At 40.4% G+C, this 27,567-nt stretch overlaps 2 protein-coding genes across 2 annotated transcripts; one reads left to right on the top strand and one right to left on the bottom strand.

Annotated features, from left to right (window-relative positions):
• Positions 1-4,371: 4,371 nt before the first annotated feature.
• On the top strand, positions 4,372-5,071 carry LOC139423225 (H2A.X variant histone family member 1). Its single transcript, XM_071174990.1, has one exon. It carries the CDS (start codon positions 4,440-4,442, stop codon positions 4,824-4,826), a length of 387 nt encoding a protein of 128 aa, XP_071031091.1. The 5' UTR covers positions 4,372-4,439; the 3' UTR covers positions 4,827-5,071.
• Positions 5,072-5,431: 360 nt separating this feature from the next.
• LOC139423224 (ZPR1 zinc finger) lies at positions 5,432-26,581 on the bottom strand. The gene is made up of 14 exons (XM_071174989.1): positions 26,240-26,581; positions 25,953-26,114; positions 21,876-21,966; positions 16,290-16,360; positions 14,832-14,918; positions 14,526-14,648; positions 14,233-14,292; positions 14,083-14,149; positions 8,769-8,839; positions 8,551-8,640; positions 7,759-7,869; positions 7,181-7,270; positions 6,200-6,265; positions 5,432-5,885 (listed from the first exon to the last, which is right to left on the bottom strand). Exons 1-14 carry the CDS (start codon positions 26,357-26,359, stop codon positions 5,769-5,771), a joined length of 1,326 nt encoding a protein of 441 aa, XP_071031090.1. The 5' UTR covers positions 26,360-26,581; the 3' UTR covers positions 5,432-5,768.
• Between the last annotated feature and the right edge of the window lie 986 nt (positions 26,582-27,567).

Below are 27,567 nucleotides of genomic sequence, written 5' to 3'. Positions count from 1 at the left end.
ACACTGTCTGGGGTAGAAAGGTAGGCCTACTCTGTCTGGGGTAGAAAGGTAGGCCTAACTTTTGAAAGTACCATCCTCAGATTCCTAATGGCATCTCAGAATTAATTATTTGCAAACAGGGACAGTTTAGTTGCAAACAACACACACAGATTTGGCATTGGAGAAATATGATAACATAAACAAACAGGCCTACAGTGCCTTCAGAAAGTATCCATAAGCCTTAAATTATTCCATATTTATTTGTGTTACAGCCTGAATTCAAAATATATTAAATATACTTTTTTTCTCACCCATCTACACACAATACCCCATAATGATAAAGTGAAAACATGTTTTTAGAAAATTTTGCAAATGTATAAAAAAATGAAACAGAAATATATAATTGACCTAAGTATTTACACACCTGACTCAAAACTTTGTAGAAGCGCCTTTGGCAGCAATTACAGATGAGAGTATTTTTGGGTAAGTCTCTAAGAGCTTTGCACAGCTGGATTGTACAATATTTTTTATAATTCAAACTCTGTCAAGTTGGTTTTTGATCATTACTAGACAACCATTTTCAAGTCTTGCCATAGATTTTCAAGCTGATTTAAGTCAAGGCTGTAACTAGGCCATTCAGCAACATTCAATGTCGTCTTGGTTTTATATTTTTTTATTTAACTTTTATTTAACTAGGCAAGTCAGTTAAGAACAAATTCTTATTTACAATGACGGCCTGCCCCAGCCAAACCTGAACGACGCTGGGCCAATTGTGCACCGCCCTATGGGTAAGCAACTATTGGTAAGCAACTCCTTTATATATTTTAACTTTTGTTTTAGGTTATTGTCCTGCTAAAAGGTAAATTTGTCTCCCAGTGTCTGTTGGAAAGCAGACTGAACCAGGTATTCCTCTATGATTTTGCCTATGCTTAGCTCTATTCCGTTTATTTTTATCCTAAAAAACTCCCTTGCCGATGCCAAGTATACCCATAACATGATCCAGCCACCACAATGCTTTGAAATATGAAGAGTGGCACTCAGTGATGTGTTGTGTTGGATTTGCCCCAAACATAATGTTTTTTATTCAGGACAAAAAGTTAATTTCTTTACCACATTCTTTGCAGTCTTGCTTTTGTGTCTTATTGCAAACAGGATGCATGTTTTGGAATATTTTTTATTCTGTACAGGCTTCCTTCTTTTCACTCTGTCATTTAGGTTAGTATTGTGGAGTAACTACAATGTTGTTGATCCATCCTCAGTTTTCTTCTATCACTGCCAGTAAACTCTGCAATTGTTACCAATCCATGAGCTGCTTCCTTCCTCTCCGGCAACTGAGTTAGGAAGGATGATCAAGTTATTAATTACACTTTGGATGGTCTAACAATACACCCATGTCACTGTAGTGACATGCTCAAAGGAATATTCAATGTCTGTTTTTTCTCATTTTTACCCATCTACCAATAGGTGCCCTTCTTTGCGAGGCATTGGAAACTTCACTGGTCTTTTTGGTTGAATCCGTTTTTGAAATTCACTACTTGGCTGAGGGACTTTACAGATAATTGTATGTGTGGGGTACAGAGATGAAGTAGTCATTCAAAAATCAAGTGAAACACTATTATTGAAAACAGAGTCAATCCATGCAACTTATTATGTGACTTGTTAAGCAAAGGTTTGTTAAGGATTGCCATAACAAAGGGGTTGAATACTTGTTGACTCAAGACATTTAAGCTTACATGTTTAATAAATTAGTAAAAATGTCTAACAACATTATTCCACTTCAGTGCTTATACTATAAAGGAGATCTTTCTACCCCTACTCTTGTCCACAGTGACCTGCGAACCCACAACCTTCTGGCCCACAGCCCTATGCGCTATCAAAATTCCTGTATTGCCGTGTAACGCTTACAGGACGAAGAACAGTTTCTAAAACTGCATATCTAAGGCTCTGGTCTGTCCAAGAAGTGAGGGTAAATAGTAGACATGTTCTCTGCTATCCACTTTGTTTGAATTATTATTTTGGGTATAGGGGATGGTCACTTTTTCAAGCATTCAGGGAGGGTTTAGGTCAAATATATTTTGCTGAAGGGAGGGCCATCCATTTTCATTACAGATAGGTCCGATTTTCTTCATGTATAACCCCTTTTATAAATAACGTTCCCCTCCCTAATCTGTCAAAACAGTCCACAAAATGCGAGTTTATAGTATTCCATGTCCACAATTTTATGAATTTCCATTTGGTTTCATTATCACCACCTGCGGGCAGACACCCTTAATATGCAGCTAATACACAATTACGTCTTGTCCTTCCATTGTATGCTGTAGTAACAGGATCTGAATTAAATCACAGACTTGTACTGTCTTAGATGTGACTTTGTCCTAATTTCATGGATATTTGAGTTCATAAAATGATATCATACATTGATTATCTTATTGTATTCAAATGGACATGAGTGCCTTCTTTGGATTGCATATAATATGGTTCCTAATATTATTAAGTGGCTTTCTTTTCTCAACTCTTTTCCCTCATTATTATCCCAGCTAGATTAAAGGGCAGAATAGGTTTTTTCAACATGTTGCTTTTAGTGTTCTACTTCCTCCAGATTAGCGGTTATGTACTGAATGAAAGGAGGTGAGGAGAGGAAGATATTTGGGACTATTGGACTGCATCACAATTCTACACACTTCTCCCAAAGTGGTCACTTGCACACTCCATCTCAAGGATTTAAAAGCATTGGATTGGGAAGAGCATTGGCTGGAAAGGGTTTCCACCACTTTTAAATCCATCAGGCAGAAGCACCTGATGAAGAGAGACCACATATAAAAGGAGACAGTGTTGCAACACTACACACATTTTCATCATATGTACTTTGAACATATCACGTGTAAGGTGAATTCATAAAAAGCAGGACACTTTTTGCATTTCTGTCTTCTGTAATGTCTTTTGACATCTATCTAACATACACTATATATAGAAAAGTATGTGGACACCCCTTCAAATTAGTGGATTCGGCTATTTCAGCCACTCCAGTTGCAGACAGATAAAATAAAATCAAGCACACAGCCATGCAAAAAAAAAAGAAACACATGTTTTTTTCTTTGTATTATCTTTTACCAGATCTAATGTGTTTTATTCTCCTACATTAATTTCACATTTCACAAACTTCAAAGTGTTTCCTTTCAAACGGTATCAAGAATATGCAGGTCCTGAGCTACAGGCAGTTAGATTTGGGTGTCATTTTAGGCCCAACATTTTTTTAAAGGAGCGGATCCATAAGAGTTTGTAAGTAAGCACTTTACGGTAAGGTCTACTACACCTGTTGTTTTCAGCACGTGTCAAATACAGTTTGATTTCATTTTAAATGTATGCTGGGCTGGGCATGCCCTGAGCTCGTGAAGTGAGCGATACTGGAGCAAAATTGGAGTGGGCGAGAAAGCCTATGCTCCAGCCCAGTGGCGGATTTAGGTATAGGCGACATGGGTGGCATTTTGCCGGGGGCTGCATGGGGCGCCGCACAAAAAAAATGGGAATGGTGACATTTGCGCGATCGTTTTTATATCGCTCATTTGCACGTCACGTCAATGATGTCATGTCACCGTGTGGAACTGTGGGTCAATTAACCTTGTTGAAGTGGGCGCCCTGATTCTAGATTGTGAGCTTGGCAGGCAACCCACTCAGAAGTACGAGATGGGGAGGGGGCGGGGGTAGGTTGGGGGAGCAGGGAAATCGATCAAATAGCGCACTTCTAACTTTGTACAGTACTAATGCAATTAGTCAAATCAATCACACTACGAAATGCTACCAAATAAACCACAATTAATTCATAATACTGTGAATATATAGTTTCACAGGCACATTTTTTTCTGGTTTGTGCGAAATGGTTAAGAATAATATAAAACCACTCTGCACACCACCAAGGTGAATTGGTTTAGTCTTGACTCTTGGTTGACGGTGTTGGGGGATGAGTAATGTATTGATGCTCGAGTGCCAAATCAACACATTTGTTTCTGTCTTTGTTACAACTTTTTGATATTTATGAGTCTTATTTTTGTACAGTCATGGCCAAAAGTTTTGAGAATGAAAGGGGGGGTTCGCACAGGGAGCCATACAAGCTTGCTCCAGCCTTTGGGAATCTCGCTCCACACTCCAGTCAAATTGGGCACGCTCCTCGCCTCGCTCCGCTCACTTACTGTGAATAGAACACGACACGTTATACGTCTGTCTTCTATATATAATATCGCAATGCAGAGCTATGTGGAGAGCGGCGCTCTTGCTATTGGACACTTGAATGGTGTAGTTCATCACCATTGGTTAAAGCGTTTCCATCCTATCCGTCCAATCATAGGGACACTCGAGGTATATTAGTACAATAATCCTCAACTGCATTACGTAAAGGCAGATAGAACATTCGCTGTATAGCTCTGTTGGTATTTGGATTGATAGGTGACAATAGAATAATTAACATGTCTGGTAGAGGTAAAACTGGAGGAAAGGCCAGAGCGAAGGCAAAGTCCCGTTCATCCCGCGCCGGCCTTCAGTTCCCCGTAGGACGTGTCCACAGGTTACTGCGCAAAGGCAACTATGCCGAGCGTGTCGGTGCCGGAGCTCCTGTCTATTTGGCTGCTGTGCTGGAATACCTAACGGCTGAGATCCTCGAGTTGGCTGGCAACGCTGCAAGGGATAATAAGAAGACCAGGATCATCCCTCGCCACCTCCAGCTGGCTGTCCGCAACGACGAGGAACTCAACAAGCTTTTAGGTGGTGTCACCATCGCGCAAGGAGGAGTATTGCCTAATATTCAGGCGGTCCTCCTACCCAAGAAGACTGAAAAACCAGCAAAGAGCAAGTAACCAGCTAGCTACAGATCACAAAACAAAACCTGAGCTCCGTTAAGAGACACCCACTTCTGTATAAAGAGCCTCATTTTCAAATTAATGACAGCGCAACCCGATACTGGATGCTTGCAGAAGGACAATGCTTCATGTTATTGGTTTCCACGATGCGCAGGCACCGTCATTGGACTATTCATATACATGTATGGACATTTTCTTAGATCATAAACCACATTTGACACGGTCTCTTGGATATGAGCTATAAATGGTGGTTCATTTGAGGGTGGGGTGAATAACGCAGAGATTATTGTTTTTATTTAGTAGTGCTGTATCAACACATTTTGTGCTAAACAAAGTGATGTCATGTCTATTTGACAGAAATTGTTGATTTCAATAAATGTTCTGTACTGATACTGGGAACGCGCACAAACGTCATCACCAGTCTGTTGTTTTCACAATCCGGGAACTTTCCATCAGGGAGCTCATGAACAAAGGACACAGCGCATTGAAATGAATATAGAATTGGTTCTTTGAAGATCTGTGGGCAATTATGCAGTGCAGTGTTTTATTATAGATAAGGTATTTATGCAAGGTACACGAACAAAAGCAGACAATCATTTGTATACAGCAGCCAGTGTATATTCTTTATTTATTCCCATTGAACAGGTCTATTCCACTGAATCAGAATCACATTAACAACCAGATGCAAAAAGACTATTTCAATTGCATGATTATATTGGTGCATTTCTCCCCCCCAAAAAATGCATACTTTACTAATCAAATTATAAACATATGGATTGCTTTATTTTAAATAAGATCTCACTTTTCAACCATATTGTGCTCAAATATCAAAACTGCAAGACATCTGTCCTTGTGAACTTCAGTGAGGGCAAATGTCTCAAATTAATTTCCAAAGAATGCATTGTTTTTGTAAGATCAACCCTTCTGCTGCAGAAGTCCTTACTTCTGATAGCCCTCTGTCTTCATGTCATTCAGGCCAAGGTCTTCGTTCTGCTCAAAGGTCCTGGTGTACTTCTCAGTCGTCATCTCTGGGTCTGGGTCAGGCGCATAGATGTTCTGCAGACAAACATGAGACAAATACATTCAGACAGTACATTAATGAACAAGGGCAGGAAATGAAAATGTGATTCATGAAAAATGACAAATTTATCCAGTGGGAGGAGACTTCGTGTTTGAACCTTAAAGGGATAGTCCTGGATTTGGGCAATGAGGCCCTTTATATACTTCCCTTGTTCCTGTAGACATTCAGTAATTACGCTAACACAAGTTAGCATTGGATTGCGAAACATCTTACTTCCTTCATCCTGGATGCATTGCCAAAATTCCAAATTATCCCTTTAAAGACCTGAGAAAGAGAGGTGCCCTAGTACCTGGAGATAGCTGTTCCCTGCAGGGTCATCGAGAACAATGTGAACATCCATGTCTCCCGCCATGATCTACAGTATTTTTCAAAAGAAGAGGCATTTTAAAGTCCCACTTTTGGATACAGTTTCAGCATGGGTGCCGCCAGACTGTTCTGCATTTAACAACTACTTTATTGTCTAGCCAAACATACTTAGATACAGCATATGTACCCTAATAAGCAGTTCACTCAAGTTGGATCAATCAAATGTGAAATTCTTGCATGAGATTTTCTGAAGTCTAAATAAAATATCTGCAGGGCAGGTAGCCTAGCGATTAAGAGCGTTGGTCTAGTAACCGAAAGGTCACTGGTTCGAATCCCCGGGCTGACTAAATCTGTTGATATGCCCTTGAGCATATCAACTGTTAGTATGACATTTTTGTACATTTGAGTAATTTAGCAGACACACTTATGCAGTGCGACACACTGCAATTGCAGTAAGTCGCACTGCATAAGTGTGTCTGCTAAATTACTCAAATGTACAAAAATGTCATACTAACAGTTATTTGATGATTGAGGGCCAGAATACACTTACTGTATAAAAGTGAATAAATGCCTCCTATTTACAAACTATAAAAACTAGTTTCCCAATACATGAAATGTCCAAAAAGCCCTATTTACATGGTAGTTACAATGCATTTACACAGTGTAGATACACATTGTTAGTATTTACAACTGTTATGCCAATTGGTAACATTCCGTTTAAAAAAATTGCAATAAGCTCAAAATTGAAAAAATGGATGGAATGGATCTTAAACAATTACACAGTGAGACAATACGCCAATGAGTTCACCTGAGTAAGTTACAAAAATCAAATGCAAATAAAATAAAAACACTTAATTCCACACATCACTAACAGTTGTAAGTACACTCAAGCTAAAGTGGAACCAAAACTAGATCCAGACAAAACAGTAGTGATAGACTTATTCAATAATTTTATGCCTCTAACCTTGTCAATCTTCTGGCCAAAAAGCTTAAGTTTCTCTGTTCGATCTGAAGTGGAGCTGTCTCCACAAGTGAAGGGATTTTTAGAAACAATCTGGAGGAAAACAAAGTGGAAGAGAAACATGAATTAAAAATAACAAAGTCCACAGTGAAAGAACGCAGACCAGGGGTGCACAACTCAAATCCTTGAAGCAGGCCTGCTGGTTTTGATTTCTACATAGACGTTAACTAATAAATTCATGTAAATGATTGGCCACACCTGGCTTCACAGGTCTAAATCAGTCACTAATTAAAAAGGTGAAAGTGAAATCAGCAGACACAGCATCCCTCACAGACTGGAGTTGTGTACCACTGCCTTAGAATTACAGCACATCAGCCTTTGCAAAAGTATCCACCAAGCCAAAAGTGCACCTAGTGCAGATCCAGTGGACTAGAGCTAACACAAGCGGCGTTAAAACATATACAACTCTCCAGTGGAGACTGGAGTTCAATCCCTGTGATCACCGTTCATAATGCATCTTCCCTTCATCCAGTTCCCCCTCTAATTCTCAACCGATTGAATAAAGCATTAAAAGGGTTTACCAGATCTTTGATGTCTTTGAGGAGTCCCTCCAAGGTGGTGAATTTGCCACCGACAGCCGCCATCCCCAACTCAAATTCCAGCTCAGGTATGAGGATGCTACACGTCTCCGACTGCACAAACAACCACAACATGACAAAACTGGCATGGTTGAGTCAAATCCAACATGATTCAGGAATAGGATTGCTCTCCTGTGAAAAAGTTCCATGTTCCTCTTTGTATGCTTTATTCGAGGACCACAATGGAAACAAGTCCTTTGACTTGATTATGTTTATATCCTCCACAGTTTTGGGTGTATGTCAAGGTTCCCCAACTGGCGAGCCGAATTTGGGCCAAGGGGGTCCCCCCCCCCCCAAAAAAAGTTTATTGTTGAAATAAGACTGGAAAAACACCAGCAAATCAGCTCCAAGTTACTTAAATTTTGGAAATCTATTCCAAAGTATTCCCCTGCATAATAGAGCGATACTGTATATGTGATCGTATACAAATGTAAGCAAGGTTTGAAATGATTGTTTTTTGTCAAATATATCTGTTTGGGTTTCTTACGGTCAATTTTTTGCCAACAAATTATTTATAATTATGTTCTGTCCCCCTGACCATCCACTCAAGAAAAAAAAAGTGGCCCGCGGCTGAAACTAGTTGATAATCCCTGGTGTATGTATTGTTTGGCATGACAATGGCAGCAACGGAGTTAGAAAAAGCACAAACAGACCTGGGACCAACTTAATGCAATGACATAATAAAAGGAAACTAGTGAATGCCAGATAAACAGGCAGTACAATGGAGGGGGCTACCTTGAGAAGATCTCTGGACATGTCAGACACGTCAGTGAGGTGAAGGGTTATCTTCGTGCCCAGCTCTTCTGTGGCTCCACCAGATTTCACCTTAACCACAGAATAGATAGTCATGCAGTCATATTAGCAAATTTGCAATCTATGAATATGCCTTGAAAATAAAATGTGCCTGACATGAATTAATGATTAAATAAAAGGAAAAAAAAGAGGAAATTTACTTCGTTGGTTCGATGTCCACAGTCATCACAGTTTGTTGCCATGATAATGACTTCTTTGAAATGGGGGATTTCTGAGTTATTGTAAAGGAGGATACCTACACCTTACAAATTGAAACGTTATACACTACCTTTATCATAGGACACTACTGGGGACCAGTGGTGTAGTGGTAAAAATAGATGGTAAACACTGATCGCCATTTGCATTGATTAAAGTAACGGTCCCTATACTTTCAATGTATTTTTCTACAAAAGGAGAAGAACACTTGCGCAAAATGAAAAAGGTGCGTAAATGGCTTTTGAGTGAACTAGAGTTGTTGCGATACCCACATTTTGACTTTGATACCGCTACCAGGTTAAGCATCATGATACTCAATACCGAAATGATACCACATCAAAAAAGAAAGGGTATTAGCTAGTCACAAAATAAACATTGAACCAAAATATTGATAAACAGTAGAAAGCCAAAATATATTCTATATTTAATTTCCTTAAAAAATAATATTAAATAACAGAAGAATATCTTGCATTTTCCTTATGCAAAACCATATTAGATTCTGAGCATACAAAATATTTGTACAATACATCTAAACTATTGTAAAATGTATTTGATGCATAGGGTTAATTTGCTTGTCTATGGCCATAATATTGGGTCAAATTACATTTATTAGACCTAGATTAGATTTATTACAACTAAATAATTGGATGTATTAAAGAATATTTTATTTCCAAATGGACATAAAACATTAAGCTTCTATAGTGCAAGTCTCTACAATGGACTTTACACAGCATACCACGATTCCCAGAATGCATTTAAACTCTGAAGGTAGAATGCTCCGCCCGGGCCTGCTGGCTGGTTACTGCTAGCAAGCTCAGACAAACGTGAAGTGGGTTTAGTCTAAATGTATTCCTGTCATAGGTGCATTTCACATTACCTTTGGGTTGTAATCATATTATAAAGCTCACATTGTCATGCTGAATATATGTTGATGTCATTGTCACTTAAAAAGCATTTGAATTGCTAGTAGAATAATGTTACAATGTGTAAAATAGTTTTGATATGTCGTTTGGGACCTAAACCTCCCTTTCACTGCACTGCTTTGTAACACCTTTTGCTTAGTTGTTTCAGTGTGCTGGCCCATCTGCTTTATAAGCAAAAAATTCCCCTAGTTCGCTTCTGGAGCCAATTTTGTAAGCGAGCTGTGGACACCGAGGTATGATTTTATTTAGTTAGAAGCGATGCTGTCGGCATTGTCACTCGCCTTTTGTTTTCTTCTCAAAAGTGGCTTGCGCTGTGGCAGCTGCATCCGCAAGCACAAGTAGCCTGGCTAGCTTGGAAAGACGGCGCAGGAAGAAATGGCAGCTGTTTTACTGGCGCCTAACCAATTGTGCTATTATGCGGGGTTTTTTCTTCTTCACGTTATTTGTAACTTATTTTGTACATAATGTTTCTGCCACCGTATCTTATGGCAAAAAATTGCTTCTGGATATCAGGATAGCGATCACTCAACCTCGGATTAGACTAAGATTTTTTCTTCAACAAGCAGGACGCACAGGATTTACTTCAGACACCCAACAAGGCCAAAATCCACATCATTGGCAAGAGAAAGACGCAGGTCGAGGACACAGGGCGGGGTGCCTCGTAAGGATCCGCTGACGGTAAGGGCAGATTTCCAACAATATTACTTGCCAACGTACAATCATTGGACAATAAATTAGACATGGTACGATCACGAATATCCTACCAACGGGACATCAAAAACTAATATCTTATGTTTCACCGAATCGGAGCTCAATGACGACATAGAAAACATTCAGCTGGCGGGATATACGCTGCATCAGCTAGATAGAACAGCACACTCCGTCCGGTAAGACAAAGGGGGGGGGGGGGGGTATGTGTATACTTGCAAACAGCTGGTGCACAAAATCTAAGGAAGTCTCTAGATTTTGCTCACCTGAAGTAGACTATCTCATGATAAGCTGTAAACCACTTTCCTGAGAAAGTTCTATTTTTTCATGGCTGTTTATTTACCACCACAGACAGATGCTGGCACTAAGACCGCACTCAGTCAGCTGTATAAGGAAATAAGCAAACAGGAAACCACTCACCCTGAGGCGGTGCGCCTAGTGGCCGGGGATTTAATGCAGAAAAACTTAAATCAGTTTTACTGAATTTCTATCAGCATGTTAAATACGCAACAAAAGGGGTGGAAAAAAATTCTAGATCACATTTACTCCACACAGACGTGTACAAAGCTCTCCCTCCATTTGGCAAATCTGCCCATAATTCTATCCTCCTGATTCCTGCTTACAAGCAAAAATTAAAAGCAGGAAGCACCAGTGACTCGGTCTATAAAAAAAGTGGTCAGATGAAGCAGATGCTAAACTACAGGACTGTTTTGCTAACACATACTGGAATAAGTTCATGGATTCTTCCGATGGCATTGAGGAGTACACCACATCAGTCACTGGCTTTATCAATAAGTGCATCGAGGACGTCGTCCCCACAGTGACCGTTCGTACATACACCAAACAGAAGCAATGGATTACAGGCAACATTCTCACTGAGCTAAAGGGTAGAGCTGCCGCTTTTAAGGTGCGGTACTCTAACCCAGAAGCTTATAAGAAATCCTGCTATCACCGCCAACAAACCATCAAATAGGCAAAGCGCCAATACAGGACTAAGATTGAATCGTACTACACCGGCTCTGACGCTCGTCGGATGTGGCAAGGCCTACAAACTATTACTGACTACAATTAGGAAGCACAGCCGCGAGCTGCCCAGTGACAAGCCTACCAGACGAGCTAAAATCACTTCTATGCTCGCGTCGAGGTAAGCAACACTGAGGCATGCATGAGAGCATCAGCTGGTCCGAACGACTGTTGGATCAAGCTGTCCGTAGTCTACGTGAGTAAGACCTTTAAACATTCACAAGGCCGCTGGGCCAGACGGATTACCAGGACGTGTGCTCCGGGCATGTGCTGACCAACTGGCAACTGTTTTCACTGACATTTTCAACATGCCCCTGATAGAGTCTGTAATACCAACATATTTCAAGCAGACCACCATAGTCCCTGTGCCCAAGAACACAAAGGTAACTTGCCTAAATAACTACAGACCCATAGCGCTCACGTCCGTAGCCATGAAGTACTTTGAAAAAGGCTGGAAATGGCTCACATTAACACCATTATCACAGAAACCCAAGACCCACTTCAATTTGCATTCCGCCCAAACAGATGATGCAATCTATATTGCACTCCACACTGCCCTTTCCCACCTGGACAAAAGGAACCCCTACGTGAGAACACTATTCATTCTATGGGGGTGCCACAGGGTTCAATTCTCAGGCCGACTCTTCTCTGTATACATCAATGATGTCGCTCTTGCGGCTGGTGATTCTCTGATCCACCTCTACGCAGATGACACCATTCTGTATACTTCTGACCCCTCTTTGGACACTGTTAACTAACCTCCAGACGAGTTTCAATGCCATACAACTCTCCTTCAGTGGCCTCCAACTGCTCTTAAATGCAAGTAAAACTAAATGCATGCTATTCAATCGATCACTGCCCGCCCATCCAGCATCACTACTCTGGACGGCTCCGACTTAAAATACGCGGACAACTACAAATACCTAGTTGTCTGGTTAGACTGTAAACTGACCATCCTACCGATCCTCGACTTCGGCGATGTCAGCTACAAAATAGCCTCCAACACTCTACTCAACAAATTGAGTAGCTCACAGATCAGCTCACAGATCACAGCTCGCAGCTCACAGATCACTGCACCTGTACATAGCCCATCTGTAAACATCCCATCTATCTACCTCATCTCCATGCTGTATTTATTTATTTATCTTGCTCCTTTGCACCCCAGTATCTCTACTTGCACATTCATCTTCTGCACATCTACCATTCCAGTGTTTACTTGCTATATTGTAATTACTTCGCCACCATCGCCTATTTACTGCCTTAACTCCCTTATCTTACCTCATTTGCACACACTATATATAGACTTTTGTTTCCTTTTTTCCCTACTGTATTATTGACTGTATGTTTTGTTTATTCCATGTGTAACTCTGTTGTTGTATGTGTCGAATTGCTATGCTTTATCTTGGCCAGGTCGCAGTTGCAAATTAAAACTTGTTCCCAACATGCCGACCTGGTTAAATAAAGGTCAAATAAAATGATTGTGGACTACAGGAAAAGGAGGACCGAGCAAGCCCCCATTCTCATCAACGGGGCTGTAGTGGAGCAGGTTGAGAGGTGCAAGTTCCTTGGTGTCCACATCAACAAACTATCATTGTCCAAACACACCAAGACAATCATGAAGGCATGACAAAACCTATTCCCCCTCAGGAGACAAAAGATTTGGCATGGGTCCTTAGATCCTCAAAAGGTTCAACAGCTGCACCATCGAGAGCATCCTGACTGGTTGCATCACTGCATGGTATGGCAACTGCTCGGCCTCCTACCTCAAGGCACTACAGAGGGTAGTGCGTACGGCCCAGTACATCACTGGGGCTAAGCTACCTGCCATCCAGGACCTCTATACCAGGCAGTGTCAGCGGAAGGACCTGAAAAGTGTCAAAGACCCCAGCCAGACTGTTCTCTCTGCTACCGCATGGCAAGCAGTACCGGAGCACCCAGTCTAGGACCAAAAGGCTTTTCAACAGCTTTTCCCACAAGCACTAAGACTCCTGAACAGGTGGTCAAAACAGCTACCCGGACTATTTGCATTGTGTCCCGCCACCCCCTCTTTTAAGCTGCTGCTACTCTCCGTTTATCATCTATGCATAGTCACCTTAACTATACCTACATGTACATATTACCTCAATTAGCCTGACTAACCGGTGCCCCGCACATTGACGCTGTGCCGGTACCACCTGTATATAGCCTCGCTACTGTTATTTTCACTGTCATTTTACGTCTTTTTTTCCTCCTCTTTACTTATCTTTTACCTAATACCTATTCTTTCCTTATAAATTGCACTGTTGGTTAGGGCTTGTAAGTAAGCATTTCACTGTAAGGTCTACACCGGTTGTATTCGGCACACGTGACAAATAAAGTTTTGTTTGATTTGACTACTGCCCCCTTGAGAAGATTCACACAAATTACTAGACAGACTCGATCCTCTCAATCCGTATAAGACGTGAGGCACATTTGACAGAAGTACCGAAAGAAGCAATTCTCATACCAAACTGTTTTTCATGTTCTAGTAGTCAAAGGTACAGAAGTTTCAGTGTAGCGTGCAACACTAGCGTTAACCCTCCACTTCACCACTACTCGGGACAACCAAAGAGACTGGAAAGGATACGGACAAGCTTCATGTTTGTCGAGGCTGGGGCATTGCACTCTGGACAGTTCGTATTAAATGTCAACACCTGAGGGAGAAATTAGATATATTACTCAAGGGTAAATTGAGGAAAAACTCAACCTAAATTGAGGCATAAAGTCTGGAAATCACCTCATTTCTCATACTGTCAATGTCATTAATGGGCTTTTCTTCTTCCTCCTCGTCTTCAGCCTGAATAAAAAAAATTAAAAAAATGTAAGTCGCATTATTCTTATGCTAGATGAAAGTTTATTGGTGAACATGGGCCAAATTACAAAATGGCATCTGCAGTCTTGTTTTCTTCTACCCTGTGAGGATTCCACACGCATTGGCACAAGACATGAGGACAGCAACCGAGGCACTGCCTTTCTAACACAGATATGTCCCCTTACAGGAGTAGTGATGTGTCAAGTCAAACTACTCGCCTTTATTCCTAACTGGGCGTCCTGTTGCGGAGTTCTTGTGTAGTTGCAGACTGAGAGAGCCTCATCCTTCTGCGGAGCAAAGGGGTTCTCCACAAAACTGTTCCCAGATGGATCATCAATGACCTACAATAACACACATACTCATGCATCTTAAACAGAGGATCATTCTATAAGAAATCGAGTAAAGAAAGAACATTATACTTTTATTAAACCTGTGCCTTGATTGTATTGCTAGAAATGTTTTATTGCATGTAACTTCAATCTTGTACACAGATGAAGAGGCTTGAGCGATACGATTGGACATACCAGTGTGAATCCACTTTCACCTTCTTTCAACTTCTTCAATTTATCAATGAACTCACTGATTTTCACAGCAACTTCTGGTGCAGTTTCCTTCAAGCATAAACATGATTTAGTCAACACGCATTAAAGTACACTACTGTTCAAAAGTTTGGGGTCACTTAGAAATGTCCTCGTCTTTGAAAAGCAATTTTTGTCCATTAAAATAACATCAAATTATTAGACATTGTTAATGTTGTAAAATACTATTGTAGCTGGAAACAGTTGATTTTTTAAAATGGAATATCTACATAGGTGTACAGAGGCCCATTATCAGCAACCATCACTCCTGTGTTCCAATGGCATGTTGTTTTAGCTAATCCAAGATTATCATTTTTAAAGGCTAATTGATCATTGGAAAACCCTTTTGCAATTATGCTAGCATAGATGAAAACTGTTGTTCTGATTAAAGAAACAAAAACGGGCCTTTAGACTAGTTGAGTATGTGGAGCATCAGCATTTTTGGGGTTTGATTACAGGCTCAAAATGGCCAGAAACATAGAACTTTCTTCTGAAACTCGTCAGTCTATTCTCTTGTTCTGAGAAATGAAGGCTATTCCATGTGAGAAATTGCCAAGAAACTGAAGATCTCGTACAACGCTGTGTACTACTCCCTTCACAGAACAGCGCAAACTGGCTCTAACCAGAATAGAAAGAGTGGGAGGCCCCGGTGTAAGAGGACAAGTACATTAGTGTCTAGTTTGAGAAACAGACGGATAAAGTCCTCAACTGGCAGCTTCCTTAAATAGTACCCGCAAAACACCAGTCTCAACGTCAACAGTGAAGGCGAAAATAGCCTTCACTCCGGGATCCTTGCCTTCTAGGCATAGTTGCAAAGAAAGCCCTATCTTAGACGGGTCAATAAAAACAAAAAAGATTGGAAAAAGAACAGACACTCAGAGGAACTCTGCCTAGAAGGCCAGCATCCCAGAGTCACCTCTTCACTGTTGACATTGAGAATTACGTTTTGCGGGTACTATTTAATGAAGCTGCCAGTTGAGGACTTGAGGCGCCAGTTTCTCAAACTAGACCCTAATGTACTTGTCCTCTTGCTCAGTTGTGCACCGGGGCCTCCCACTCCTCTTTCTATTCTGGTTAGAGACAGTTTGCACTATTGGCTAATCCAAGTTTATCATTTTAAAAGGCTAACACAACGTGCCATTGGAACACAGGAGTGATGGTTGCTGATAATGGGCCTCTGTACGCCTATGTAGATATTCCATTAAAAATATGCTGTTTCCAGCTACAATAGTCATTTTCAAGATTAACAATGTCTACACTGTATTTCTGATCAATTTGATGTTATTTTAATGGACAGACATGTGCTTTTCTTTCAAAAACAAGGATATTTCTAAGTGACCCCAAACTTATGAACTGTAGTGTACGTATGGCATTTAGTAAAATCAAAGTAAACCAAGCTTATACATTTCTTAGTGGCTGGTCTTGCTCCAACCCTGCAACTGCACGGTCTAAGAGGCCTTCGATGGTAGAGAGTGCTAGGGAGCAAGAGGAAAAGTTAATGGCTACTGTACAACTGTTCTTCATCTCCTAAGATTCATTTACTACAACAGTTGGATTAATTAAGTCAAGTTTAGCCTACAACACTGTGCTGCCTTCGGAAAATACCTGTACGGATATGCATCTTTCCAGACAATTCTCCGATACAGGAAAGATGGGTTTTTAGTTTGAAACGATTCAGTGGAATTTGGTTTGATTAGAGGAACGAACCAATGCAACTTTTGTTGCATAAACACATTCATTTTCCAATTTTAAAATCTGATGCTGATGGAGCTCAGGAGCTGGGCCTCTCTGTGCTGGATCTGTGTGTGTGTGTGTGTATGTATTATGTACTGTCTAGGTCTTTAGTTTATGTAGGCACCTGAGAGAAGCCATTAGGGAACCTGGGCAACTACCAGAAAAAAAATTGTTAGCGCTAATAATGTATCAATATTTACCTTAGCTAGTTTTCTATGACATAGCCAATGAATATATAGCACAACTTTGGATTTCACCCCTGAGACCGTTTGGAAGTTGACAGACTTCGAGTGACCTTTCCTTCTCAGATTAGACCATGCAGTGTGCAATGTTCCCTCTCCCCCCGGGACTGCAGCACAGAAGAAATAGCAAGAGAACTTTATAGTTAACACTATCAATGTTTCCCTTTACTGTGGGAACTGTGATCGAGTCAATGCAATATCAGCCACTTTCAATGCAACATACAGAGAAAATAAAATAACTATGCAAGAGATGTTCTTGTACGCAGAGCGCATTGGAGTAGGATTATATTGCATTGACAGGTGTGACTAAGGCCCATACACTACACAGACCCGTGTGCTTTAACTTCTTATGGCTGGGGGGCCGTATTGAGTAGCTTGGATGAGTAAGGTGCCCAGAGTAAACTGCCTGCTACTCAGGCCCAGAAGCTAAGATAAGCATATTATTAGTAGATTTGGATTAAAAAAAACTGAAGTTTCTAAAACTGTTTGAATGATGTCTGAGTATAACAGAACTCATATGACAGGCAAAAACCTGAGAAAAAAATCCAACCAGGAAGTGGGAAATCTGAGGTTTGTAGTTTATATCCAAGAGTGTAAATTTGGTCCGAATGCACTTCCTAAGGCTTCCACTAGCTGTCAACAGAACCTTGTTTCAGGCTTCTACTGTGAAGGGGGAGAGAATAAGAGCTGTTTGACTAAGGAGTCTGCCAGAAGGCCATGAGCTCAATCAGGCGCACGCCCGTGAGAGGCGTGTTCCATTGCATTTCTAAAGACAAAGGAATTCTCAGGTTGAAACATTATTGAAGATTTGTTATAAACATCCTAAAGATTGATTTTATACATCATTTGACATGTTTCTACGAACTGTAACGGAACTTTTGACTTTGTCTGGCCTGCGCGTTGTGAATTTGGATTTGTGAACTAAACGCGAACAAAAAGGAGTTATTTGGACATAAATTATGGACTTTATCGAACAAAACAAACATTTGTTGAACTGGGATTCCATTCTGATGAAGATCAAAGGTAAGTGAATATTTATAATGCCATTTCTGACTTCTCTTGAATCCACAACATGGCGGGTACCTGTATGGCTTGTTTGTGTGTCTGAGCGACGTACTCAGATTATTGCATGGTGTGCTTTTTCCGTAAAGTTATTTTGAAATCTGACGCAACGGTTGCATTAAGGAGAAGTGGATGTGTAATTCCATGTATAACACTTGTATCTTTTATCAATGTTTATTATGAGTATTTCTGTAAATTGATGTGGCTCTCTGCAAAATCACCAGATGTTTTGGAAGCACTAATGTGAACAGATTTTTGGATATAAATATGAACTTCATCGAACCAAACATACAGTACATCACAAAAGTGAGTACACCCCTCACATTTTTGTAAAGATTTGAGTATATATATTTTCATGTGACAACACTGAAGAAATGACACTTTGCTACAATGTAAAGTAGTGAGTGTAAAGCTTGTATAACAGTGTACATTTGCTGTCCCCTCAAAATAACACACTGCCATTAATGTCTAAACCACTGGCAACAAAAGTGAGTACACCCCTAAGTGAAAATGTCCAAATTGGGCCTAATTGGCCATTTTCCCTCCCCGGTGTCATGTGACTCGTTAGTGTTACAAGGTCTCAGGTGTGAATGTGGAGAAGGTGTGTTAAATTTGGTATCATCGCTCTCCCACTCCCTCATACTGACTGGTCACTGGAAGTTCAACATGGCAAAGAACTGAGGATCTGAAAAAAATAATAATTGTTGCTCTACATAAAGATGGCCTGGGCTGTATGTAACTGAGCTGCAGCACAGTGGCCAAGACCATACAGCGGTTTAATTGGACAGGTTCCACTCAGAACAGGCCTCGCCATGGTCGACCAAAGAAGTTGAGTGCACGTGCTCAGCGTCATATCCAGAGGTTGTCTTTGGGAAATAGACAGGAGTGCTGCCAGCATTGCTGCAGAGGTTGAAGGGGTGAGGGGGGGGTCAGCCTGTCAGTGCTCAGACCATACGCCGTACACTGCATCAAATTGGTCTGCATGGCTGTCGTCCCAGAAGGAAGCCTCTTCTATAGAGGATGCACAAGAATGCTTGTCTTCAGCAAACTGTTTGCAGGCTGACTAAGGACATGGATTACTGGAACCATGTCCTGTGGTTTGATGAGACCAAGAAACATATTTGGTTCAGATGGTGTCAAGCGTGTGTGGCGGCAACCAGGTGAGGAGTACAAAGACAAGTGTGTCTTGCCTACAGTCAAGCATGGTGGTGGGAGTGTCATGGTCTGGGGCTGCATCAGTGCTGCCAGCACTGGGGAGCTACAGTTCATTGAGGGAACCATGAATGCCAACATGTACTGTGACATACTGAAGCAGAGCATGATCCCCTCCCTTCGGAGACTGGGCCGCAGGGCAGTATTCCAACATGATAACGACCCTAAACACACCTCCAAGACGACCACTGCCTTGCTAAATAAGCTGAGGGTAAAGGTGATGGACTGACCAAGCATGTCTCCAGACCTAAACCCTACTGAGCATCTGTGGGGCATCCTCAAATGGAAGGTGAAGGAGTGCAAGGTCTTTAACATCAACAGCGCCGTGATGTCGTCATGGAGGAGTGGAAGAGGACTCCAGTGGCAACCTGTGAAGCTCTGGTGAACTCCATGCCCAAGAGGGTTAAGGGAGTGCTGGAAAATGGTGGCCACACAAAATATTGACACTTTGGGCCCAATTTGGACATTTTCACTTAGGGGTGTACTCACTTGTTGCCAGCGGTTTAGACATTATTGGCTGTGTTGAGTTATTGGAGGGAACAGCAAATTTACACTGTTATACAAGCTGTACACACTACTTTACATTGTAGCAAAGTGTCATTTCTTCAGTGTTGTCACTTTTGTGATGTACATGTATTGCGTAACATGAAGTCCTATAAGTGTCATCTGATGAAGATCAAAGGTTAGTGATTAATTCTCTCTGCTTTTTGTGACTCCTCTCTTTGGCTGGAAAAATGGCTGTTTTTCTGTGACTAGGTACTGACCTAACAATCGTTTGGTGTGCTTTCGTCGTAAAGCCTTTAAGAAATCGGACACTGTGGTGGGATTAACAACAAGTATATCTTTAAAATGGTGTAAAATACTTGTATGTTTGAGGAACTTTAATTATGAGATTTGTTTGAATTTGGTGCCCTGCACTTTCACTGGCTGTTGTCATATCGATCCTGTTAGTGGGATTTCAGCCGTACAAAGTTAACCAATCAGAGCTGCAGTATCTCTATACGCAAATAAATCATTGCCATACATGGATCTGTGCCATTCACTTTGATCTGGACTGTCTTTACAGCATAAGTGGTCACGAGTAGATGCGCTTGTTTTAAGATCAAAGCGAGAACTGCATGTAGTCACGTGTGCACACAGTTCATATTCTTTGCGAGTAAGTGAGCTATTAGCCCAGTTATAGCTAATTGCTTGTCAGCAATGGTAGAGTGGTTGCTTCCTACAAGAGCACAAAACGTGTGCATTTCTATCCTTTGAAAAGCAAGTCTGGTAAAAAGCTTTTTCTGTCTTAAAGGGGCAGTGTTACAATTTGAGACAGGCTTGAATAAACCAAGTAACCAATAGGCAGGTGGTAGCATCATTTGTCTGATTCTTAATAATAAATGGTATGGGAATAATAATGTAAAAAGGTTTCTTGCATCAACCACCACAACATTTTCAGTCACCTTGTCTGAATGACCAGTGGAAAAACAGGTTAATGTCAATCCCTACATGTTTTTTGGAATTCTTATGAATGTAGGCCTACATTGAACACCACACATTGGCTGAATGATAGCGGTTCTATTTCAATGTTCAAATTTGATGGGATGCATTTTGTCCTTTAAATTATTATTATTTTTATTTTTTTTAAATGGTAGGCCACTGATCAATTGGCGACTGTTATAACTAACTTAAACGGGTACAGCCTCAGTGTTCACAGTAGAATTTTGACAACATTGAAGTGTGCGCAACTGACCTGAAATTTGCTCAGTGCCGGAAAAAATGGAGGCAACATTGAATGCCGGTAGCAAAAGTGATTGCTGTCCTCATGAAATTGCTTACATAAAAATGACCATATATACTGATTGTTTCAAGCAAAACTACCAAAACTATTGCTTATGGTGAACCGGAACAATCATAATAAAATACAATGCAATGTAAGCCCCGATCAGCATGTAGGCTACAGTATAGCCAGATGAGTAGTCTCTCCAGGGGTAGCATAGGCTACTTTTATTCCGGTAAAACACAATTTAACAGTACATTTGATTTAAAAAATGACATAGCAAATGACATTGGTTGTCGGCAAATGACATTGGCTGTCACTCAACTAATTAAGCACAAGCCATTTAACATATATTTGAATGGTGAAGGTGATGCACAGATGTGCCAGATCAGAAAAAACCTACCCTTCGTTGGTCAGCACACAAAGCTGCGCAGTTTGACTAGGCTACTGATATTGCCTGGGGTTGTTATGCGTGCAAAATTACTTGGAGATCGATGACTGTCAACATGATTACATGCTTAGTTCCACACTGAAGGAGAGGATGCAGTTGTCACAAAATTAGGTATTTTCAGAAGGTAGAAAGTAATTGGAGCCAATTGTTTTAGTGAATCAGATTTTGAACCGACTTTGACCGATGCATGCTACAATTGGATCGTTATGGATGCCCAGACTGACGCACTCATATCTTAAACATTTGAACAGCTGACCAATACATATTGGTGAATTGTTACATTCCTACTGTATAAACAAAAAGGATAAATGATTCCAGTAATATAGCTAAGAGGAATCTCAACAGTAAAATACAGTTATTGGATGAACAGACGGGGAAATTCTCTAGATCTGAGACCAAGCTAGCAATTCTAAGGCCGACAACAGGTGACCCTAATTTCTGGAATCAGTGGCAACCTGACAGTGGTACATATGCCTGAAAAGTGAAAATTGTTATCCAAATCAACAAAAAGTTGAGGGAGTACTTACAGCCCTTTTGTGTGTATGGGGGTATTTCAAAATCCAGTTCAGGGATTCTGGTGGTTGCACTGTCTGCTTTGACAACTTCTCGATTCATATCCTACAAAACACGATAACAAAACAGACTAAATATACAATAAAAGATCATCAAATAAAGTTAGCCAACTAAGAAAACAGTATGAATCTATATAAAATCCGTGTGCTGCATCTAGCCCGGTCCTAAGTGAACCCTCTTGGGTTCTCATGGGAAACATTGACGACGGCACAAACAATATGTACAACAGTCCCGACAATCTGTCTAAACATTAACAATTCTTACTTGTGATAGTTTTAGATATGAAAGTAACATTCCAAAGGCTTCCTATCATCAAGAAATAATTGTCGAAAAACAAAGGTAAAATTAATCTAAACCTAATTTTCTTTTTTTTACACGAAACCCACACAGCCATACCGTTGAACGGTTTTTCCATTACAGCAACAGTGATTATGTTAATGTTGGCTCTAGTGTTATTTTTGGAGGAATTGTGTGTGTCACAGAGTGACAATACCTGTGATGAACAGAATCAACCACCTCTGCATTATCACCATAGTTGCTTTGCGAGGTGTTAACAGTGGAAGGGGTTAACTTCTTTGGGACTGGGGGGCAGTATTGAGTAGCTTGGATAAAAAGATGCCCAGAGTAAACTGCCTGCTAATCAGGCTTAAAAGCTAGAATATGCATATAATTAGTAGATTTGGATAGAAAACACTTTGAAGTTTCTAAAACTGTTTGAATGATGTCTGAGTATAACAGAACTCATATGGCAGGCAAAAACCTGAGAAAAAAATCCAACCAGGAAGTGGGAAATCTGAGGTTCGTAGTTTTAAGTCATTGCCAATCGAATATACAGTGTCTATGGGGTCATATTGCACTTCCTAAGGCTTCCACTAGATGTCAAGTCTTTAGAACCTTGTTTGAAGGGCGAGAGAATGAGAGCTGTTTCAACCAGGTGTCTGGCATGAGCTGATCACGCACGCTCCCGTGAGAGGTAGCTGCATTCCATTGCATTTCTAAAGACAAAGGAATTCTCCAGTTGGAACATTATTGAAGATTTATGTTATAAACATAAAGATCGATTCTACACATCGTTTGACATGTTTCTACGGACTAACGGAAATGTTTGACTTTTCGTCTGGACCTACTGATCGCGACTCATGCATTTGGATTTGTGAACTAAATGCGAACAACAAGGAGGTATGACAAATTATGGACTTTATCAAACAAAAACTATTGTGGAACTGGGATTCATGGGAGTGCATTCTGATGAAGATCAAAGGTAAGTGAATATTTATATTGCTATTTCTGACTTCTGTTGACTCCACAACATGGCGGGTATCTGTACGGTTTGTTTTTGTGTCTCAGCATTGTACTCATTATTGAATGGTGTGCTTTTTCCGTAAAGTTTTTGAAATCTGACACAGCAGTTGCATGATTCATTCTCTCTTTCTGCCTTTTCCTCTCTTTGGCTGGAAAAATGGCTGTTTTTCCATGACTAGGTGCAGACCTAACATAATCGTTTGGTGTGCTTTCGTAGTAAAGCCTTATTGAAATCGGACACTGTGGCTGGATTTACAACAAGTTTATCTTAAATGGTGTAAAATACTTGTTTGAGGAATTATAATTATGGGATTTCTGGTGTTTTGAATTGGGCGCCCTGCAATTTCACTGGCTATTTGTGAGGTGGGACGCTACCGTCCCACATATCCCAGAGAAGTTAACCAAGGTTAAGAGTTAGCCATTGTTATGTAAATACAAGCTGAAAAGTACCAGTGGCCTCACCTTGGCCCCAAGTCAGAGCAGGTCCAGAGGACATCGCCCGGTAAGAGAGGTGAAAACAAAAAAGCCTCAGACTTTTGTGTTAAAACACTTGAGTAGGCCTAAATCCTCAACTTTTCTAGCATCTCTAAACACCTGTGTGTAAAGGAAGAAGGACGCCAGAAAAAAATACTAAATCAGCTGCAACTGTGTGTAACAGTGTATATTTTGTATTTGTAAAATTATTTTGATGTGATATTAAAATTGTTCATAGACGTGCTTCTAGAACTGCTTCAAAATTGCAAATCTATTTGAGGTTAGATTGAGTATCAGGCTGTTTCGGCTGCCAGAGCCAGTTTACCTCTGAACATAATGGTTTATTTCTCATGTTTTTCTTTTTATTATTTAACTCTACAACATTGGGAAAGAGCTTGTAAGTATTTCACTGTATGGGCTACCTACACCTGTTGTATTTGGTGCATTTGACAAACATTTGATCTTGGACAGTAAAGGAATAGGCTAGCCCACACTCCTTAACAGCTCATCTTGAGCTTGCCTAGTCGCAGATCTGTTTCTCCTCTTGCCAATGCCAACTCCATTAATGTTTGGCATGACAATGAGTGACATGACAGCTAGCACAGACAGGCAATCAGGCTAGCTAGTATTCCCAATTGTTGCTAGCCACGCACATATACATAGAAAAAAAACCCATCCCTTGTTGGTCACAAATGTCAAATAAAATTATATTTGAATTTACTCTGCGGATTGGGTTGGTCCTAGAGGGTCGAAATTCTTGCCAATATAAACAGGAAAGTATTAAACCGACTTCAAAAAAAGGGTCTCTGTGTGGCAAATAAGATTTCTTTGCTCGTGACCAAAAGCATATGCACAAGACGCAAGTACATGCACACATACTAACAGGTCTTGCAGGTGTTTATGGTTTTGCACAAGTGCCAAGTGATTGAAATTTCAACAGCAGTACCAGTGCTCTAAAATGTTGGGTAATAATACTTTCCTATAGATATTGTCTCAAATTATTTCTACCAACCTCAGACAACCAGTAGAGTAAATTAGTGTAATTCTAAACATTCTGGCTTGTAAGGAAACTTACCAAGTTTTGTTTTAGACTGTATACCAAGAATTGGGATTTTGGGTATATCATCTAAATAAATCCCAGCACATTTTTTAGACTCATTCAGCAGCAACAAGTGAAAATAAGGAATCCGGTACAGAATAAAAATATTCCAAAACATGCATCCTGTTTGCAACACATAACTAAAGTAATATTGCCAAAAATGTGTCAAAGCAATTCACTTTTTGTCCTGAATAAAAAAGGTGTTATATTCAGGCAAAATCAAAACACATTACTGAGTACCACTCTCCATATTTTCAAGCATAGTGGTGGCTGCATCATGTTAAGGGTACGCTTGTAATCGTTAATGACTGGGGAGTTTTTCCAGGATAAAAATAAACCGCATGGAGCTAAGCGTAGTCATATTCCTAGAGGAAAACCTTGTTCAGTTTGCTTTCCACCAGACTCTAGATGAATCCACCTTTCAGAAGGACAATAACCTAAAACAAGGCCAAATCTACACTGGAGTTGTTTACCAAAACAACATTGATTGTTCCTGAGTGGCCCAGTTTTGACTTAAATCTGCTTGAAAATCTATGGCAAGACTTAAATGGTTGTCTACCAATGATCAACAAGCAATTTGATAGAGCTTCAATTTTGAAATGAAGAAACGGGCAAATGTTGCACAACTCAAGTGTGGAAAGCTCTTAGAGACCCAGAAAGACAGCTGTATTCGCTGCCAAAGGTGATATTGACTCAGGGCTGTGAATAGTTACGCAAATTAGATATTTCTAATTTATTTCCAAAAATGTGTCATTATGGGGTATTGTGTGTAGATGGCTGAGAAATTATTGAATCAATTTTGAATTCAGGTTGTAACAACAAAATGTGGAATAAGCCAAGGGGTATGAATACTTTGAAGGCATTGTATATTTCACTAGTTTAACCATTTTTTTTTTTTTTTGAAAATGTTTAATGCTAAATTTTACTGGCTCTATGAAGAGTTTCCATACATAACTAGTTGATTGTAACGGGCTAATGTAATGCTCCATTAGCTGTTACAAGATAGTCAAATTCTGTTCTACGCCACAGTACCGATCATGTAACGGCAAAAATGGAGCATCACAATAGCCCATTACAATCTGCTAGCTACTTCCCATATATAGTGAGTGACCGTGTAGCAGTTAGTTAATTTCCCCTCCCTAGTTAGATAGGCTACCTGTTTTGACTTGACATTGAGTGTGTAGGTGATGCCTTGATCCTGTATGCGACCAGCTGATTGGATTTCAGTGTTTGACCAACTGCAGTTGGGGCAGGTGAAAGAACTGACGATAATTTCTTTGAAGAAAGGAATCTTCGTAAGAAGAATACGTGTCATTCCCTACAAAGAGTGAGAGAAAACATGTTGGATGACAGTCAATCATACAGAATTAGACAATTCAATACGTTCACTTAACTGGTCTGTGTGTTAGCTAGCTCGTTAACGTTACCTAGCTAGCTACTTACATTTTGGTAACAATTCATGCACAGACTCTCGATTTCGGTGGGTTGACTGTCTTCATCATCAGCATTGATCTCCTTGAAAACACTACCGCCACGGACATTTTCCTCTGCGATGACGGACATTATTTCACTTCACGAGAGTTGTCGATAACAAATGAACTGTTATTTTGTATATGCCGTCCGCTGTTTCTGGAACTTTCTATTACAACCGAAGGTGCGGTTCAAAACGCACGTTTCAACTCTGCGTTTCTCCTTGTCCCAGAAATAAACGTGAAATACATCTACTTCTTTGGTGGAAAATGTCACATGTTATGCGCGCATGCGTCAATGAATGTTTCGTCATTTTGCAGGAAGTGGCCTTGTTAGTTATTTAAAGCGTCTAAACGGGATCCTTAGAACGTCCCATTTTTTTAAATGTTATTTATTTATTTAACCTTTCTTTAACTAAGCAAGTCAGTTGACATCAAATTCGTATTTACAATTGACACCCTACTCAGTCAAATGTGCGCTGCCCTATGGGACTCCCAATCACGAGTTTGGGGAGTTTCTCCCATTCTTCTCTGCAGATCTGCTCAGGCTCTGTCAGGTTGGATGGAGAGCGTCGCAGATGTGATACAGCCTGGATTCGAACCATAGTAGTGACGCCTCTTGCACTGAGATGCAGTGCCTTAGCACTGAGATGCAGTGCCTTAGCACGCTGCACCACTCGGGAGCCCATACATATTGTTTGTGTCAATTTAAAAATAATATGAATAATGTGCAAAAATGTAGCGCAATGGTCATCAAGCCAAAAGCGCCATAAAAGGCCCCAGACAGAAGTAAATTAACAAATATAATTTTATATATATCTTGAATGACCACTTTTTCACGAATGTAATGGTATAATCGTCAAGCACATTCAAAAGATTAGGGGACATGACCCGGAAGTAAAGTGGAAGATGTCATCACGAAAGATGGGGAATCAATTAAGATGTCCCACTCAGGCTGTTAACCCTTTTTTTTTTTATATATACGTCTGTCCGCTTAACGGGATGGCTCTCCCATTGGCACCAATGTGATAGCAGCTGGGTCTGGTCTGCTTAGTTAATTGATTCGATATGAACCAGTAAGAATAATCGAGTAGGATGTCTCACTTCCTTCCGACGTCTCTTTCACATATAATATCCCATAGAAATAGTTAAGAGGACACATTGTATCTGTCCCATGATGGTGTCTGTGAGAACATGGACAGCGCCATTGAGGCCATCTCAATTTTGAACAGAACCCTGGATGGAATTATGTGATCCTTAACCCATAGAGTTCCACCCAGTTGACTACTTAAAAATTGTGAA

The sequence above is a fragment of the Oncorhynchus clarkii genome, chromosome 12 (assembly GCF_045791955.1).
Source record: "Oncorhynchus clarkii lewisi isolate Uvic-CL-2024 chromosome 12, UVic_Ocla_1.0, whole genome shotgun sequence".
NCBI lineage: Eukaryota > Metazoa > Chordata > Actinopteri > Salmoniformes > Salmonidae > Oncorhynchus > Oncorhynchus clarkii.
Note: the sequence above shows the minus strand (reverse complement) of the source record. Positions and strands in the feature narration are given on the sequence as shown.